The following is a 20000-nucleotide window of genomic DNA, read 5'->3' on the forward strand; positions in this document are numbered from 1 at the left end:
ATGTTGATGTTAATGAGGATGATGATGTTGGAAAGTGTTCCCCCGGGTGATTCCCTCGTTCTACTGGGTGACTTCAACGCTCATGTTGGCAGCGACAGTGAAACCTGGAGAGGCGTGATTGGGAAGAATGGCTGCCCGGATCTGAACCCGAGCGGTGTTATGTTATTGGACTTTTGTGCCCGTCACAGATTGTCCATAACGAACACCATGTTCAAGCATAAGGGTGTCCATATGTGCACTTGGCACCAGGACACCCTAGGCCGCAGTTCCATGATCGACTTTGTAGTTGTGTCATCGGATTTGCGGCCTCATGTTTTGGACACTCGGGTGAAGAGAGGGGCGGAGCTTTCTACCGATCACCACCTGGTGGTGAGTTGGCTGCGATGGTGGGGGAGGATGCCGGACAGACCTGGCAGGCCCAAACGCATTGTGAGGGTCTGCTGGGAACGTCTGGCAGAGTCTCCTGTCAGAGAGAGTTTCAATTCCCACCTCCGGAAGAACTTTGAACATGTCACGAGGGAGGTGCTGGACATTGAGTCCGAGTGGACCATGTTCCGCACCTCTATTGTCGAGGCGGCTGATTGGAGCTGTGGCCGCAAGGTAGTTGGTGCTTGTCGTGGCGGTAATCCTAGAACCCGTTGGTGGACACCGGCGGTGAGGGATGCCGTCAAGCTGAAGAAGGAGTCCTATCGGGTTCTTTTGGCTCATAGGACTCCGGAGGCAGCGGACAGGTACCGACAGGCCAAGTGGTGTACGGCTTCAGCGGTCGCGGAGGCAAAAACTCGGACATGGGAGGAGTTCGGCGAGGCCATGGAAAACGACTTCCAGACGGCTTCGAAGCGATTCTGGACCACCATCCGCCGCCTCAGGAAGGGGAAGCAGTGCACTGTCAACACCGTGTATGGTGCGGATGGTGTTCTGCTGACCTCGACTGCGGATGTTGTGGATCGGTGGAGGGAATACTTCGAAGACCTCCTCAATCCCACCGACACGTCTTCCTATGAGGAAACAGTGCCTGGGGAATCTGTGGTGGGCTCTTCTATTTCTGGGGCGGAGGTTGCTGAGGTAGTTAAAAAGCTCCTTGGTGGCAAGGCCCCGGGGGTGGATGAGATCCGCCCGGAGTTCCTTAAGGCTCTGGATGCTGTGGGGCTGTCTTGGTTGACAAGAGGAACAGTGTGGTTTTCGTCCTGGTCGTGGAACTGTGGACCAGCTCTGTACTCTCGGCAGGGTCCTTGAGGGTGCATGGGAGTTTGCCCAACCAGTCTACATGTGCTTTGTGGACTTGGAGAAGGCATTCGACTGTGTCCCTCGGGAGGTCCTGTGGGGAGTGCTCAGAGAGTATGGGGTATCGGACTGTCTGATTGTGGCTGTCCGCTCCCTGTACGATCAGTGTCAGAGCTTGGTCCGCATTGCCGGCAGTAAGTCGGACACGTTTCCAGTGAGGGTTGGACTCCGCCAAGGCTGCCCTTTGTCACCCATTCTGTTCATAACTTTTATGGACAGAATTTCTAGGCGCAGTCAAGGCGTTGAGGGGATCTGGTTTGGTGGCTGCAGGATTAGGTCTCTGCTTTTTGCAGATGATGTGGTCCTGATGGCTTCATCTGGCCGGGATCTTCAGCTCTCACTGGATCGGTTCGCAGCCGAGTGTGAAGCGACTGGGATGAGAATCAGCACCTCCAGGTCCGAGTCCATGGTTCTCGCCCGGAAAAGGGTGGAGTGCCATCTCCGGGTTGGGGAGGAGACCCTGCCCCAAGTGGAGGAGTTCAAGTACCTAGGAGTCTTGTTCACAAGTGAGGGAAAAGTGGATCGTGAGATCGACAGGCGGATCGGTGCGGCATCTTCAGTAATGCGGACGCTGTATCGATCCGTTGTGGTGAAGAAGGAGCTGAGCCGGAAGGCAAAGCTCTCAATTTACCGGTCGATCTACGTTCCCATCCTCACCTATGGTCATGAGCTTTGGGTTATGACCGAAAGGACAAGATCACGGGTACAAGCGGCCCAAATGAGTTTCCTCCGCCGGGTGGCAAGGCTCTCCCTTAGAGATAGGGTGAGAAGCTCTGCCATCCGGGGGGAGCTCAAAGTAAAGCCGCTGCTCCTCCACATGGAGAGGAGCCAGATGAGGTGGTTCGGGCATCTGGTCAGGATGCCACCCGAACGCCTCCCTCGGGAGGTGTTTAGGGCACGTCCGACCGGTAGGAGGCCACGGGGAAGACCCAGGACACGTTGGGAAGACTATGTCTCCCGGCTGGCCTGGGAACGCCTCGGGATCCCCCGGGAGGAGCTGGACGAAGTGGCTGGGGAGAGGGAAGTCTGGGCTTCCCTGCTTAAGCTGCTGCCCCCGAGACCCGACCTCGGATAAGCGGAAGAAGATGGATGGATGGATGGATGATGATGATGTTGATAAGGATGATGTTGATGAGGATGATGATGTTGATGAGGATGATGTTGATGAGGATGATGATGAGGATGTTGATGATGATGATGTTGATGAGGATGATGATGTTGATGAGGATGATGTTGATGAGGATGATGTTGATGATGATGATGATGTTGATGATGATGATGTTGACGAGGGGAGCGTCAGGTGTGCGTAACGAGCGTCAGGTGTGTGTAACGTGTGTTTCAGGCATGGAGGAGGCGCACTGCGACCGCACGGAGTTCCTCAGCAGCTACCCGCTCAACATCGATGACATCACACTCATTCCAGGCTCGCTGGGCCGGATTCGACCTCGCGATCCCAAGTCCAGCTCATGTGAGTCAATGTGGGTGTAGGCCCCGCCCCCAGCGCCGTCCCTTCCTCACCGCTTTGTCGCCTTGCAGACGACCCGCAGCAGGTGGTGGCCAACCTGACGGTGAGTAAGGCCCGCCCCCTGGCGGCGTGAGCGGCTGACGAGCGCTGTGGTCGGTTGCAGTGCAAGATGGCGACGCAGCACTTCACGCCGTACCTGAAGCAGCACTTACCCAAGAGGCTTCACTACGCCAACAACCGCCGCATCGAGGACGTGCACCTGCTGATGGACAGGAAGTGGCACATCGCCAGGTAACGCCGCGCACAACCTCCGTGCTCCGCCGCCAGCTGACACGCCGGCCGTATTAGCAGGAAAATGCCGGAGAAGATGCGGACGCGGTGCGGTTTCTACGGCGACCACGGCTTCGACAACAAGATCACCAGCATGAGGGTACTTGTCCGCCTCGCCGCCACGCCACGTGTCATGTGACGCGTCAACCACTTCCTGTCCCTGCAGACCATCTTCATGGGACACGGGCCCAGCTTCCGCTCCCAGACTCAGGTGGCGGAGTTCGACAACATCGAGCTCTACAACGTCATGTGCGGTGAGTCCCGCAGCACGCCGCCTGACTCTGCCCCCCTGACTCCGCCCGCCTGACTCCGCCCCCCTGACTCCCGCCCCTCGCAGACCTGCTGGGCCTGAAGCCGGCGCCGAACAACGGCACCCACGGGAGCCTGAACGCCATGTTGAAAGAGCCGCCGTTCAAGCCCCAGATGCCCGCCGAAGTGACGGCGCCGTCGCCGGACACGGAGGTGGCGGCGACCTCCGACCTCGGCTGCAGCTGCGACGACGAGGTCGGCGGAGGGTTTGACCCCGCCCACCAAAGAGGAAGTTGTTGATGCTTGTTGCTTGTGTCTCAGAACAAGGTGGACCAGGTGACGGACGCCTTCGCCCCCCCCCAAGATGGCGCCGACGACTACAGTAGGTGTGGCGCCGAGCAGCTGGCGTCAGGCGGCCATTAACGTGCTCGCTGTGCCCGCAGACGCCACCCTGCTGCCCTTTGGCCGCCCCGCCGTCATGTTTGATGCCCGCTACGGTTTGCTCCATCACCAAGATTTCATCAGCGCCTACAGCCGCCAGCTCGCCATGCCGCTGTGGACGTCCTTCACGTTGCCGCCGCCGCAGGTGCGCCCAGCAGCTCATGCCCCGCCCCCAGCAGCTCATGCCCCGCCCCCGCGCTCACCAACCCTCTGATTAAGCAGGAGGACGTGACTCTTCCAGAAGCTTCCGGTGCCAGCACCTGCGTGCGGATGGACCGGCGCGTGTCAGCCGAGCACAGTCCCAGCTGCAGCACCTATAGCCACGCCCCCCAGCTCACCTACGGCTTCCTCTTCCCGCCAGGTACGGGTCAAAGGTCGCCAGGCCGAGCTTTGGGCTCAGCGTGTTTCCTTTGTTGGCAGAGTTGGCGTCGTCTGCCGAGTCCAAACACCAAGCTGAGCTGATCACCAACACCGTGCCCATGTTTCCCGCCTTCGCCAGTGAGTCACGCCGCGACGGCCCAGACCAGCGCCGCTCCTCAACAAACACCTCATTGTCCTCCCGGCGCCGCTTTGTGCGCTCTCTGGCGGCATGACTCAGCACTTTTATCCCTCTTATTGTCCTAGAAGATAACATGACTCAGCACGTTTATCTCCCTTATTGTCCTAGAAGATAACATGACTCAGCACTTTTCCTCCCTTATTGTCCTAGAAGATAACATGACTCAGCACTTTTATCAACTTTATTGTTCTAGAAGATCACTAAGTACTACTAAGTATCACTAAAGTATCATAAAAATCACTAAGTAAGTATCACTATGTATCACTAAGTATCACAGGTATCATAAGTATCACTAAGTATCACTAAGCATCACTAAGCATCAATAAGTATCACTAAGTATCTAAAGTATCACTAAGTATCATAAGTATCACTAACTAGTACTAGTATGACTCAGCACTTTTATCTCCCTTATTGTCCTAGAAGATAACATGACTCAGCACTTTTATGTCTCTTATTGTCCTAGAAGATAACACGACTCAGCACTTTTATCTCTCTTATTGTCCTAGAAGATAACATGACTCAGCACTTTTATCTCCCTTATTGTCCTAGAAGATAACATGAGTCAGCACTTTTATCTCCCTTATTGTCCTAGAAGATAACATGACTCAGCACTTTTATCTCCCTTATTGTCCTAGAAGATAACATGACTCAGCACTTTTATCTCCCTTATTGTCCTAGAAGATAACATGACTCAGCACTTTTATCTCTCTTATTGTCCTAGAAGATAACATGAGTCAGCACTTTTATCTCCCTTATTGTCCTAGAAGATAACATGACTCAGCACTTTTATCTCCCTTATTGTCCTAGAAGATAACATGACTCAGCACTTTTATCTCTCTTATTGTCCTAGAAGATAACACGACTCAGCACTTTTATCCCCCTTATTGTCCTAGAAGATAACATGACTCAACACTTTTATCTCCTTATTGTCCTAGAAGATAACATGACTCAGCACTTTTATCTCCCTTATTGTCCTTGAAGATATCATGACTCATTATTGTCCTAGAAGATATCATGACTCAGCACTTTTATCTCCCTTATTGTCCTAGAAGATAACATGACTCAGCACTTAGTATCATAAGTATCATAAAAATCACTAAGTAAGTATCACTATGTATCACTAAGTATCACAGGTATCATACGTATCACTAAGTATCACTAAGCATCACTAAGCATCAATAAGTATCACTAAGCATCACTAAGCATCACTAAGCATCACTAAGTACTACTAAGTATCTAAAGTATCACTAAGTATCATAAGTATCACTAACTAGTACTAGTATGACTCAGCACTTTTATCTCCCTTATTGTCCTAGAAGATAACATGACTCAGCACTTTTATCGACTTTATTGTTCTAGAAGATCACTAAGTACTACTAAGTATCACTAAGTATCATAAGTATCATAAAAATCACTAAGTAAGTGTCACTATGTATCACTAAGTATCACTAAGCATAACTAAGCATCAATAAGTATCACTAAGCATCACTAAGCATCAATAAGTATCACTAAGTATCACTAAGTACTACTAAGTATCTAAAGTATCACTAAGTATCATAAGTATCACTAACTAGTACTAGTATGACTCAGCACTTTTATCTCCCTTATTGTCCTAGAAGATAACATGACTCAGCACTTTTATCTCCCTTATTGTCCTAGAAGATAACATGACTCGGCACTTTTATCTCCCTTATTGTCCTAGAAGATAGCATGACTCAGCATTTTTATCCCCCTTATTGTCCTAGAAGATAGCATGACTCAGCACTTTTATCTCCCTTATTGTCCTAGAAGATAACATGACTCAGCACTTTTATCTCCCTTATTGTCCTAGAAGATAACATGACTCGGCACTAAGCATCACTAAGCATCAATAAGTATCACTAAGTACTACTAAGTATCATAAGTATCACTAACTAGTACTAGTATGACTCAGCACTTTTATTTCCCTTATTGTTCTAGAAGATAGCATGACTCAGCACTTTTATGTATCTTATTGTCCTAGAAGATAACATGACTCCGCACTTTTATCTCCCTTATTGTCCTAGAGGATAACATGACTCTGCACTTTTATCTACCTTATTGTCCTAGAAGATCACATGACTCAGCACTTTTATCTCCCTTATTGTCCTAGAAGATAACATGACTCCGCACTTTTATCTCCCTTATTGTCCTAGAGGATAACATGACTCTGCACTTTTATCTACCTTATTGTCCTAGAAGATCACATGACTCAGCACTTTGACAACATAACATACTACATAGGATAACATGACTCCGCACTTTTATCTCCCTTATTGTCCTAGAGGATAACATGACTCAGCACTTTTATCTCCCTTATTGTCCTAGAAGATAACATGACTCCGCACTTTTATCTCCCTTATTGCCCTAGAAGATAACATGACTCAGCACTTTTATCTCCCTTATTGTCCTAGAGGATAACATGACTCTGCACTTTTATCTACCTTATTGTCCTAGAAGATCACATGACTCAGCACTTTGACAACATAACATACTACATAGGATAACATGACTCAGCACTTTTATCTCCCTTATTGTCCTAGAAGATAACATGACTCAGCACTTTTATCTACCTTATTGTCCTAGAAGATAACATGACTCAACGCTTTTATCAACCTTATTGTCCTAGAAGATAACATGACTCAGCACTTTGACAACATAACATACTACATAAGACGCCATGACTCAGCACTTTTCATGACTAAACTTCCTCCACGACTCAGCACTTTTGTGTGAGGTCGCTGATTGGATGCGATGAGGTGAGCGTAACCACGGTGACGGGTGTTGCGCCCGCAGGAGTGTGGCGTTACCTGCAGCGGGCGCTACTGAGCCGCTACGCCCAGGAGCAGCGGGGCATCAACGTCCTGGCGGGGCCCGTCTTCGACCACGACTACGACGGCCGGCGTGACGCCCCGGAGGACATCAGGAAGTGAGTGAGCGCCGCGCCCGACTGAGCGTGTGTGACGTGTGCCGCCGCCCGCAGGTGGTCGCCCGCCACGCCGCCCGTGCCCACCCACTTCTTCGCCGTGGTGACCGGCTGCCGGCGGGCCAACGGCACGCTGGACGAGTGCGAGGGCGACCTGGGCGTGGTCTCCTTCCTGCTGCCCCACCGGCCCGACAACAGCGAGACCTGCAAGGTGAGTGCGGCGCAGGAAGTCAGGGGGCGGGGCTAACAGCCGGCCGATGCGTGCAGAGTCAAGAGGACGAGCAGCAGTGGGTGGAGGAGCTCCTCCGGCTGCACACCGCCCGAGTGCGAGACGTGGAGATCCTGACGGGTCTGGACTTGTTCCGCTCCAGCAACCAGACCTACGGCCGGACTCTCAGCCTCAAGACCTCCATGAACACCTTTGAGGACCAGGACTAGGCCCCGCCCTCTTGGAACCACCGCCTCACTCAGGGGGCGTGGCCACGCACACACACATACTGATACTGGGGATCTTGCTGTCAATCCGATACCAAGTAAAACACGCAGCTGGTATCGCCGATACTGACACAGATACCAATAGGGATACAGATACCGATAGCAATACAGATACCAAGCGCGATACAGATACAATAGCGATACAGATATATTGTACAGATACAGATAGCGATACAGATACTAAGCACGATACAGATACGATAGCGATACAGATATGATACAGATAAGGATACAGATAGGGATAGTGACACAGATACCGATAGCGATACAAATACGATAGGGATACAGATATGATAGGGATACAGATACCGATAGGGATACATATATCGATAGGGATACAGACATGATACAGATAGGGATACAGATACCGATAGCGACACAGATATCGATAGGAATACAGATATGATACAGATAGGGATACGATACAGATAGCAATACAGATACCAAGCGCGATACAAATATGATACAGATAGGGATACATATACCGATAGCGACACAGATACCGATAGCCATACAAATATGATAGGGATACGTATAGGGATACAGATACCCATAGCAAGACAGCTAGCGATACAGATCTCGATAGGGATACAGATAGGGATACAGATACCCATAGCGACACAGATGCCGATAGCGATACAGATACCGATAGCCATACAAATATGATAGGGATACGGATAGGGATACAGATACCCATAGCGAGACAGCTAGCAATACAGATCTCGATAGGGATACAGATACCCATAGTGACACGGATGCCGATAGCGATACGGATGCCGATAGGGATATCGATTCAGATACATATCGATACAGATACCAATAGAATACAGATATTGATACAGATAGCGATACTGATACAGATACCGGAAGGGATACAGATAGCGATAAAGATATCGATAGGGATACAGATACCCATAGCGATACAGATACCGATACCAATAGGGATACAGATACCGATAGCGACACAGATATCGATAGGAATACAGATATGATACAGATAGGGATACGATACAGATAGCAATACAGATACCAAGCGCGATACAAATATGATACAGATAGGGATACAGATACCGATAGCGACACAGATACCGATAGCCATACAAATATGATAGGGATACGGATAGGGATACAGATACCCATAGCGAGACAGCTAGCGATACAGATCTCGATAGGGATACAGATAGGGATACAGATACCCATAGCGACACAGATGCCGATAGCGATACAGATACCGATAGCCATACAAATATGATAGGGATACGGATAGGGATACAGATACCCATAGCGAGACAGCTAGCGATACAGATCTCGATAGGGATACAGATACCCATAGTGACACAGATGCCGATAGCGATACGGATGCCGATAGGGATTTCGATTCAGATACATATCGATACAGATACCAATAGAATACAGATATTGATACAGATAGCGATACTGATACAGATGCCGAAAGGGATACAGATAGCGATAAAGATATCGATAGGGATACAGATACCCATAGCGATACAGATACCGATACCAATAGGGATACAGATATCGATAGGGATACAGATAGTGATACTGATACCGATACAGATACCAATAGGGACACAGATAGCGATACAGATATCGATAGGGATACAATTACCGATAGCGATACAGATACCAATAGAGATACAGATATTAATAGGGATACAGATAGCGATACTGATACCGATACAGATACCAACAGGGATACAGATACAGATAGTGATCCAGATACTGATAGGGATACAGATAGCGATACAGATACCCATAGCGATACAGATTCCAATAGGGATACAAATAGCGATACAGATACCGATAGCGACACCTTTGACTTGAAATGTGATGCTTGAATAATTTGATCAGGAAAACAAAGGACAGGACTAAACAATAAAAACATTACAAACATAAACAATAACACAACTAACCTCAGCAGGGCAGGGGGGAGGGGCTAAGTGGGCGAGCGAGAGAGAGAGAGAGAGAGAGAGAGGTTTGCACTGATAGACTAGAAGATATCAATAATATGAATATTTACATGAGCACACACACACGCATGCACGCACGCACGCACGCACGCACGCACGCACGCACGCACGCACGCACGCACGCACACACACACACACACACACACACACACACACACACACAATGTCAACTTGAAGTGTTTTTATTGCCACAGGTGTCGTGTGTGTTCCAGCCATGGGAGGGCGCCATCTTTCTATGCTAAGCTAACAGCCGTCGTGTTTTATTTAACGGCCCAAATAAAAATCCTGTTTCAAGTCAACGCCTTCGTTATTTCCTGAGGACAATAAGAAGGTGCTGCACAGCCTGCACACCTGTGTCCAATCAGGTCAGGTGCACACCTGTGTCCAATCAGGTCAGGTGCACACCTGTGTCCAATCAGGTCAGGTGCACACCTGTGTCCAATCAGGTCAGGTGCACACCTGTGCCCAACCAGGTCAGGCCTTAAAAGGAGCGGCGAGGCAGCAGCTGTAGTGAGGATGAGGAGCAACATGAGGTAAGATGTGGTGCACCTGGCTGATGTGTGACCTTACCTGACGCCTCTTGTCTTCCTGCTGCCAGGTCACAGGTGCTACTGCTTCTGCTGCTGCTGAAACATGTCACAGGTGAGTCTCTTGTCTTCTCCTGCTTCCACTCGGCCACTAAGGTGACATCTTCTCCCCCTCCCCCGCCAGCGTCTGACAGCCGCAGAACGTCTGAGCGTCTTGCGGGTCTCCGAGGTTCCGCTCGGTCTGGACCTCCTGGTTCTTGGCACCCTGCAGGTGTCTTCCAGGACCTGCAGCCTGCTCTGGACGCTGGAGGTCCTCGTCAGTCCTCTGCTGGCCGTGTAGGTGGTTACCGTCCTGCAGGAAGTTTGCCCTATGAAGGCCAAGCAGGAAGTGCCTCTTTATATGGTGGTGCAGGAAGTAGCCCCTTATATGGTCGATCAGGAAGTTTGCCCTATGAAGGTGGTGCAGGAAGTACCCCCCCATATGGTGGTGCAGGAAGTGCACCCCCATATGGTCGAGCAGGAAGTCTTCCCTATAGAAGCCAAGCAGAAAGCGCACCCTTATATGGTCGAGCAGGAAGTCTTCCCTATAGAAGCCAAGCAGAAAGTGCACCCTTATATGGTCGAGCAGGAAGTGCACCCCTATATGGTCGAGCAGGAAACTTACCCTTTGAAAGACAAGCAGGAAGTTCACCCTCATATGGTCAAGCAGGAAGTGCTCCTTTATATGGTCAAGCAGGAAGTTCTGACTATGAAAGTCAAGCAGGAAGTGTTCCCTTATATGGTCGTGCTGCAGCACAGCTTCCCCCAAAGGTCAGCTCGGCCCCGCAGCAGCAGCAGCGAGGACCCAGGTTGGGCACCAAGTCGTCCCCTCGACGCCAACAGGAAGCGGTGGTGGTTTCCAGCGGCGGGATCCAGATGGTGGCCGCTGCGCCGGCGCCACCCGGGAACAGAGCCGAGCCGCTGCAGAACTCTGAGCGAGTGCCGCCAGCAGGGTGGCCCTCCAGGTACCGGCCCAGACCACTTGGGGAGTCCGCAGACGCGTGGAAGAGATCCGGCCAAGTCCGAGGCTCCTGGTTGTCATAGCGACACCTGCCAGGTAAGACCTGTACCTAAAGCTAAGGGGTGTGTGACCAAGTATTTGACTTAAATCTCTTTTCTTTTAGGCGACTTTGGTCTCAAGTCTTCACTTTTTTTAAAACCTCAAATAAAAAAAAATTCAGATTGATTCAAGATTGTTTTATTGGTTTTTGATTGGCTGCTGTGGGGCGGGTCTTCAGCTGCAGCAGCTCCGTGATTGGTCGAGGACTGTCCTGGTACAAGTCCAGGCCTGTCATCCACTCCACGTCTCGCACTCGGGACTGGTGGAACCAAATGTGCTCTTCCACCCACACGGCCTCGTCTTGTGCACTCTGACACACACACACACACACACACACACACACACACACACACACACACACACACACGTCTCCATTTTGTTTGACCAATGCTAGCATGTGCAACTGACAACATGCTAATGTAACTAGCATCCAGCCTAGCGGTCTAATGACAACATGCTAATGTAACTAGCATCTAGCCTAGCGGTCTAATGACAACATGCTAATGTAACTAGCATCCAGCCTAGCGGTCTAATGACAACATGCTAATGTAATTAGTAATTAAAACATGCTAATACAATTAGCGGTCTAATGCTAATGTAACTAGCATCCAGCCTAACGGTCTAATGACAACATGCTAATGTAATTAGTAATGAAAACATGCTAATACAACTAGCGGTCTAATGCTAATGACATACTAATGTAACTAGCATCCAGCCTAGTGGTCTAATGACAACATGCTAATGTAACTAGCATCCAGCCTAGTGGTCTAATGACAACATGCTAATGTAACTAGCATCTAGCCTAGCGGTCTAATGACAACATGCTAATGTAATTAGTAATAAAAACATGCTAATAGAGCTAGCGGTCTAATGCTAATGACATGCTAATGTAACTAGCATCCAGCCTAGCGGTCTAATGACAACATGCTAATGTAATTAGTAATGAAAACATGCTAATACAACTAGCGGTCTAATGCTAATGACATGCTAATGTAACTAGCATCCAGCTTAGCGATCTAATGACAACATACTAATGTAACTAGCATCTAGCCTAGCGGTCTAATGACAACATGCTAATGTAACTAGCATCTAGCCTAGCGGTCTAATGACAACATGCTAATGTAATTAATAATGAAAACATGCTAATACAGCTAGCGGTCTAATGCTACTGACATGCTAATGTAACTAGCATCCAGCCTAGCGGTCTAATGACAACATGCTAATGTAATTAGTAATAAAAACATGCTAATACAGCTAGCGGTCTAATGCTAATGACATGCTAATGTTACTAGCATCCAGCCTTGCAGTCTAATGACAACATGCTAATGTAATTAGTAATGAAAACATGCTAATACAACTAGCGGTCTAATGCTAATGTAACTAGCGTCCAATTAGCATCAGCTTGCTGACGTGCCAACCAGAAGAAGCTGCAGACGTCTTGACTGCAAGCGGAGCCACAGCCTGTGAAGGAAGGGGGCGGAGCCCCAGCCTGTGAAGGAAGGGGGCGGAGCCACAGCCTGTGAAGGAAGGGGGCGGAGCCCCAGCCTGTGAGGGAAGGGGGCGGAGCCAGAGGGTACCTGGCAGTTTTCAGAGTTGTCAGGCCTGTGAGGCAGCAGGAAGGCGATGGCGTGCAGCTCGCCATCACAGGCGCTCACAGGCTGCCGCACGTCCTTGCAGCTGGTCAGCACGGCGAAGAAGTGCGTGGGGGCGGAGCCGTTGCCCGCAGACGCCCACCTGGGCGCCACAAGACAAGGGTGGTGACTGGACTTGATGCTAGCTGACATGCTAACCAGGAGTCTTACTGCGCGTCGTGGCGTCCGTCGTGGTCGTGGTCGAAGGCGGGGCCTGTCAGCACGTTGATGCCGTTGTAGATGGCGGCGTACTTCCTCAGCAGCGTGTGCTGGAAGTAAGACCACACCCCTGCAGCAGGAGAACGCCATCAATCAGCAGTCACATGACCATCAGTCAGCGGTCACATGACCATCAGTCACATGACCACGGCGGGCACCTACTGAGGAAGTGGGGGTACATGGGCGCCACCTGGCTGCTCAGCAGGGCGTCGTACCTCTGCTCCTCACTGCCACTCAGCCCTGACACAACACAAGGTCAGTATCACCAAGTATCACAAGTATCACTAAGTACTACTAAGTATCACTAAGTATCACTAAGTATCATAAGTATCACTAAGTATCATAAGTATCATAAGTATCACTAAGTACTACTAAGTATCATAAGTATCACTAAGTATCACTAAGTATCATAAGTATCATAAGTATCATAAGTATCACTAAGTACTACTAAGTATCACTACGTATCACTAAGTACTACTAAGTATCATAAGTATCACTAAGTATCACAGGTATAAGTATCACAGGTATCATAAGTATCACTAAGTACGACTAAGTATCATAAGTATCACTAAGTATAAGTATCACTAAGTATAATAAGTATCACTAAGTATCATAAGTATCACTAAGTACTACTAAGTATAATAAGTATCACTAAGTATAAGTATCACTAAGTACTACTAAGTATCATAAGTATCACTTAATATCACTAAGTATCACTAAGTATCACTAAGTACTACTAAATATCACTAAGTATCATAGGTATCATAAGTATCACTAAGTACTACTAAGTATCACTAAGTATCACTAAGTACTACTAAGTATCATACGTATCACTAAGTACTACTAAGTATCATAAGTATCACTAAGTACTACTAAGTATCACAAAGTATCATAAGTATCACTAAGCATCACTAAGCATCACTAAGCATCACTAAGTACCATAAGTATCACTAAGTACTACTAAGTATCATACGTATCACTAAGTACTACTAAGTATCACTAAGTATCATAAGTATCACTAAGTACTACTAAGTATCATAAGTATCACTAAGTACTACTAAGTATCACTAAGTATCATAAGTATCACTAAGTACTACTAAGTATCATAAGTATGACTAAGTACTACTAAGTATCACTAAGTATCATAAGTATCATAAGTATCATAAGTATCACTAAGTACTACTAAGTATCACTACGTATCACTAAGTACTACTAAGTATCATAAGTATCACTAAGTATCACAGGTATAAGTATCACAGGTATCATAAGTATCAGAATCACTAAGTATCAGAATGTATCACCAAGTATCACTAAGTACGACCAAGTATCATAAATATGACTAAGTACTACTAAGTATCACTAAGTATCATAAGTATCATAAAAATCACTAAGTACTACTAAGTATCATAAGTATCACTAAGTATCACTACGTATCACTACGTATCACTACGTATCACTACGTATCACTAAGTATCACATGTATCATACGTATCACAGGTATCATAAGTATCACTAAGTACTATTAAGTATCATAAGTATCACTAAGTTTAAGTATCACTAAGTATCATAAGTATCACTAAGCATCAATAAGTATCACTAAGTATCACTAAGTACTACTAAGTATCTAAAGTATCACTAAGAACTACTAAGTATCATAAGTATCATAAGCATCATAAGTATCACTAAGTATCATAGGTACCATAAGTACCACTAAGTACTACTAAGTATCATAAGTATCACTAAGTATAAGTATGTACCATAAGTATCACTAAGTACTACTAAGTATCATAAGTATCACTAAGTATCATAAGTATCACTAAGTACTACCAAGTATCATAAGTATCACTAAGTATCAGTATGTATCATAAGTATCACTAAGTACTACTAAGTATCATAAGTATCACTAAGTACTACTAAGTATCATAAGTATCACTAAGTGTCATAAGTATCACTAAGTACTAATAAGTATCATAAGTATCACTAAGTATCATAAGTACTACTAAGCATCACTGAGTATCACTTAGTATCATAAGTATCACTAAGTACTACTAATAATCATAAGTATCACTTAGTATCATAAGTATCACTAGGTATCACCAAGTATCATAAATACGTACGGGGGGGGGGTCACAACACAAGGTCACGGGGGTCACACGTACAAGGGTCACAACACAAGGTCACAGGGGTCACATGTGCAAAGGGGTCACAACACAAGGTCACGGGGATCACAAGTACGGGGGTCACAACACAAGGTCACGGGGGTCACACGTAGGGGGGTCACAACACAAGGTCATGGGGTCACATGTATGGGGTTCACAGCACAAGGTCACATAGGTCAAAACACAAGGTCACGGGGTGACACGTACGGGGGGGGGTCACAACACAAGGTCACGGGGGTCACATCACAAGGTCACAGAGGTCACAACACAAGGTCACAGAGGTCACAACACAAGGTCACGGGGGTCACACATACAGGGGGTCACAACACAAGGTCACGGGGGTCACACATACAGGGGGTCACAAGACAAGGTCACGGGGGTCACACGTACGGGGGGGTAGAGGAAGCCAGGTCGCAGGTCGCCATAGTGGTCACAACACAAGGTCACGGGGGTCACACGTAGGGGGTGGTCACAACACAAGGTCACGGGGGTCACACGTACGGGGGGGGGGGGGGGTAGAGGAAGCCAGGTCGCAGGTCGCCATAGTGGTCACAACACAAGGTCATGGGGTCACACATACGGGGGGGTCACAAGACAAGGTCACGGGGTCACACGTACGGGGGGGGGTAGAGGAAGCCAGGTCGCAGGTCGCCATAGTGGTCACAACACAAGGTCATGGGGTCACACATACGGGGGGTCACAACACAAGGTCACGGGGGTCACACGTACGGGGGGGGTAGAGGAAGCCAGGTCGCAGGTCGCCATAGTGGTCACAACACAAGGTCACGGGGGTCACACGTACGGGGGGGGTAGAGGAAGCCAGGTCGCAGGTCGCCATAGTGGTCACAACACAAGGTCATGGGGTCACACATACGGGGGGTCACAAGACAAGGTCACGGGGTCACACGTACGGGGGGGGTAGAGGAAGCCAGGTCGCAGGTCGCCATAGTGGTCACAACACAAGGTCACGGGGGTCACACGTACGGGGGGGGTAGAGGAAGCCAGGTCGCAGGTCGCCATAGTGGTCACAACACAAGGTCACGGGGGTCACACGTACGGGGGGGGTAGAGGAAGCCAGGTCGCAGGTCGCCATAGTGGTCACAACACAAGGTCACGGGGGTCACACGTACGGGGGGGGGTAGAGGAAGCCAGGTCGCAGGTCGCCATAGTGGTCACAACACAAGGTCATGGGGTCACACATACGGGGGGGTCACAAGACAAGGTCACGGGGTCACACGTACGGGGGGGGGTAGAGGAAGCCAGGTCGCAGGTCGCCATAGTGGTCACAACACAAGGTCATGGGGTCACACATACGGGGGGTCACAACACAAGGTCACGGGGGTCACACGTACGGGGGGGGTAGAGGAAGCCAGGTCGCAGGTCGCCATAGTGGTCACAACACAAGGTCACGGGGGTCACACGTACGGGGGGGGTAGAGGAAGCCAGGTCGCAGGTCGCCATAGTGGTCACAACACAAGGTCACGGGGGTCACACGTACGGGGGGGGTAGAGGAAGCCAGGTCGCAGGTCGCCATAGTGGTCACAACACAAGGTCATGGGGTCACACATACGGGGGGTCACAAGACAAGGTCACGGGGTCACACGTACGGGGGGGGTAGAGGAAGCCAGGTCGCAGGTCGCCATAGTGGTCACAACACAAGGTCACGGGGGTCACACGTACGGGGGGGGTAGAGGAAGCCAGGTCGCAGGTCGCCATAGTGGTCACAACACAAGGTCACGGGGGTCACACGTACGGGGGGGGTAGAGGAAGCCAGGTCGCAGGTCGCCATAGTGGTCACAACACAAGGTCACGGGGGTCACACGTACGGGGGGGGTAGAGGAAGCCAGGTCGCAGGTCGCCATAGTGGTCACAACACAAGGTCACGGGGGTCACACGTACGGGGGGGGTAGAGGAAGCCAGGTCGCAGGTCGCCATAGTGGTCACAACACAAGGTCACGGGGGTCACACGTACGGGGGGGGTAGAGGAAGCCAGGTCGCAGGTCGCCATAGTGGTCACAACACAAGGTCACGGGGGTCACACGTACGGGGGGGGTAGAGGAAGCCAGGTCGCAGGTCGCCATAGTGGTCACAACGGCGACTCTGAGAGGCAGGAAGTCTGACGTCAGGCCGCAGACAGTCGGGCTCCACAGGAAGTAAGTCGGCCTGGCGGAGGTCAAAGGGTCAGCAGGGTGAACTCTGACCTGTGGCAGCTGGCGTACCGTCTTGTCCAGCGTGAAGGAGGTCCAGAGTGGCATCATGGCGTCCTGGCTGTAGGCGCTGACGTAGGCCTGATGGTGCAGCACGCAGTATCGCTCCTCAGGGCGCAGCACACGAGGTCGCCCGAACATGGCGTGCTTCTTCACCAACGCTGACTCTGCACAAATGTGTCGGGATCACTTAGTATCACTGAGTATCACTAAGTATCACTAAGTATCACTGAGTATCACTTAGTATCACTAAGTATCACTAAGTATCACTGAATATCATTAAGTATCACTGAGTATCATACGTATCACTAAGTATCATAAGTATCAGAATCATAAGTAGCACAAAGTATCTCTAAGTATCACTAAGTACTACTAAGTATCATAAGTGTCACTAAGTATCATAAGTAATCAGATTACAGAGTAGTTCACCTTGTGTTGATGTCAGGTTGAGGCGGCGGTTGGCGGTGATGACATCATCTGCACTCTGAGGAGGAACACACCTTCATTGGTGACTAGTACTGACACTCTGGTCACATGACAGTAGTACCTGGGCGAATTGGTCACGTGACCAACACTCCCTGGTCACGTGACCAATACACACCAGGGTGTGTTGGTCACATGACAGGTACACACCAGGGTGTGTTGGTCACATGACAGGTACACACCAGTGCGTGTTGGTCACATGACCGATACACACCAGGGCGTGTTGGTCACATGACAGGTACACACCAGTGCGTGTTGGTCACATGACCGATACACACCAGGGCGTGTTGGTCACATGACAGGTACACACCAGTGCGTGTTGGTCACATGACCGATACACACCAGTGCGTGTTGGTCACATGACAGGTACACACCAGTGCGTGTTGGTCACATGACCGATACACACCAGGGCGTGTTGGTCACATGACCGATACACACCAGGGCGTGTTGGTCACATGACCGATACACACCAGGGCGTGTTGGTCACATGACAGGTACACACCAGTGCATGTTGGTCACATGACAGGTACACACCAGGGCGTGTTGGTCACATGACAGGTACACACCAGTGCGTGTTGGTCACATGACAGGTACACACCAGGGCGTGTTGGTCACATGAGTGGTACGTACCAGGGCGTGTTGGTGACATGAGTGGTACGTACCAGGGCGTGTTGGTCACATGAATGGTACGTACCAGGGCGTGTTGGTGACATGAGTGGTACGTACCAGGGCGTGTTGGTGACATGAGTGGTACGTACCAGAGCGTGTTGGTCACATGAATGGTACGTACCAGGGCGTGTTGGTGACATGACCGGGGCGTGTTGGTCACATGAGCAGTACGCACCAGAGCGAGTTGGTGACATGAGTGGTACGTACCAGGGTGTGTTGGTCACATGAATGTTACGTACCAGAGCGTGTTGGTGACATGAGTGGTACGTACCAGGGTGTGTTGGTCACATGAATGGTACGTACCAGGGCGTGTTGGTGACATGAGTGGTACGTACCAGGGCGTGTTGGTGACATGAGTGGTACGTACCAGGGCGTGTTGGTGACATGAGTGGTACGTACCAGAGCGTGTTGGTCACATGAATGGTACGTACCAGGGTGTGTTGGTGACATGACCGGGGCGTGTTGGTCACATGAGCAGTACGCACCAGAGCGTGTTGGTGACATGAGTGGTACGTACCAGAGCGTGTTGGTGACATGAGTGGTACGTACCAGGGCGTGTTGGTGACATGAGTGGTACGTACCAGGGCGTGTTGGTGACATGAGTGGTACGTACCAGGGCGTTTTGGTGACATGAGTGGTACGTACCAGGGCGTGTTGGTGACATGAGTGGTACGTACCAGGGCGTGTTGGTGACATGAGTGGTACGTACCAGAGCGTGTTGGTCACATGAATGGTACGTACCAGGGCGTGTTGGTCACATGAATGGTACATACCAGGGCGTGTTGGTGACATGAGTGGTACGTACCAGGGTGTGTTGGTCACATGACAGGTACACACCAGGGTGTGTTGGTCACATGACAGGTATACACCAGGGTGTGTTGGTGACATGAGTGGTACACACCAGGGCGTGTTGGTCACATGACAGGTCCACACCAGGGTATGTTGGTCACATGACAGGTACACACCAGGGTGTGTTGGTGACATGAGTGGTACGTACCAGGGTGTGTTGGTCACATGACAGGTACACACCAGGGTGTGTTGGTCACATGACAGGTATACACCAGGGTGTGTTGGTGACATGAGTGGTACACACCAGGGCGTGTTGGTCACATGACAGGTCCACACCAGGGTATGTTGGTCACATGACAGGTACACACCAGGGTATGTTGGTCACATGACAGGTACACACCAGGGCGTGTTGGTGACATGAGTGGTACGTATCAGGGTGTGTTGGTGACATGAGTGGTA

The 20000-nt window shown here is 49.6% G+C and overlaps 3 protein-coding genes across 5 annotated transcripts in view; 2 read left to right on the forward strand and 1 right to left on the reverse strand.

Moving 5' to 3' along the window:
• Positions 1-7811, forward strand: part of LOC133577479 (autotaxin-like) — a 25750-nt gene extending 17939 nt beyond the window's left edge. Inside the window, exons 13-25 of one of the 3 annotated variants that reach the window (XM_072912618.1) lie at positions 2627-2752; positions 2821-2852; positions 2913-3040; positions 3098-3179; positions 3246-3333; positions 3417-3583; positions 3650-3710; positions 3772-3914; positions 3989-4130; positions 4190-4267; positions 7143-7275; positions 7330-7483; positions 7540-7811. In XM_072912618.1, the coding sequence (XP_072768719.1) occupies positions 2627-2752; positions 2821-2852; positions 2913-3040; positions 3098-3179; positions 3246-3333; positions 3417-3583; positions 3650-3710; positions 3772-3914; positions 3989-4130; positions 4190-4267; positions 7143-7275; positions 7330-7483; positions 7540-7710 (1505 nt within the window). In that variant the 3' untranslated portion in view covers positions 7711-7811. The remainder of the gene's footprint in view (positions 1-2626; positions 2753-2820; positions 2853-2912; positions 3041-3097; positions 3180-3245; positions 3334-3416; positions 3584-3649; positions 3711-3771; positions 3915-3988; positions 4131-4189; positions 4268-7142; positions 7276-7329; positions 7484-7539) is intronic. The other 2 variants (XM_072912619.1, XM_072912620.1) reach the window with 2 other exon arrangements.
• Positions 7812-9859: 2048 nt separating this feature from the next.
• Positions 9860-11510, forward strand: LOC133577481 (uncharacterized). Its single transcript, XM_061931353.2, has 4 exons — positions 9860-10291; positions 10357-10400; positions 10470-11381; positions 11449-11510. The coding sequence occupies exons 1-3, from the start codon at positions 10275-10277 to the stop codon at positions 11366-11368; spliced, it is 960 nt and encodes a 319-aa protein (XP_061787337.2). The 5' UTR covers positions 9860-10274; the 3' UTR covers positions 11369-11381; positions 11449-11510.
• Positions 11468-20000, reverse strand: part of LOC133577480 (venom phosphodiesterase CdcPDE) — a 32047-nt gene continuing 23514 nt past the window's right edge. The window contains exons 19-25 of the mRNA XM_072912529.1: positions 18030-18084; positions 17613-17767; positions 17439-17556; positions 13397-13474; positions 13187-13304; positions 12962-13118; positions 11468-11694 (exon numbers count right to left, since the gene is read on the reverse strand). Of these exons, the coding sequence (XP_072768630.1) occupies positions 11512-11694; positions 12962-13118; positions 13187-13304; positions 13397-13474; positions 17439-17556; positions 17613-17767; positions 18030-18084 (864 nt within the window). The 3' untranslated portion in view covers positions 11468-11511. The remainder of the gene's footprint in view (positions 11695-12961; positions 13119-13186; positions 13305-13396; positions 13475-17438; positions 17557-17612; positions 17768-18029; positions 18085-20000) is intronic.

This window comes from Nerophis lumbriciformis, linkage group LG37 (assembly GCF_033978685.3).
Source record: "Nerophis lumbriciformis linkage group LG37, RoL_Nlum_v2.1, whole genome shotgun sequence".
Lineage (NCBI taxonomy): Eukaryota > Metazoa > Chordata > Actinopteri > Syngnathiformes > Syngnathidae > Nerophis > Nerophis lumbriciformis.

Excerpts from the sequence above, each read along its gene's own strand:
- LOC133577481 (XM_061931353.2), top strand. Across the intron at positions 10,401-10,469 it reads GCTGCTGAAACATGTCACAG|CGTCTGACAGCCGCAGAACG; the intron begins GTGAGTCTCTTG and ends CTCCCCCGCCAG.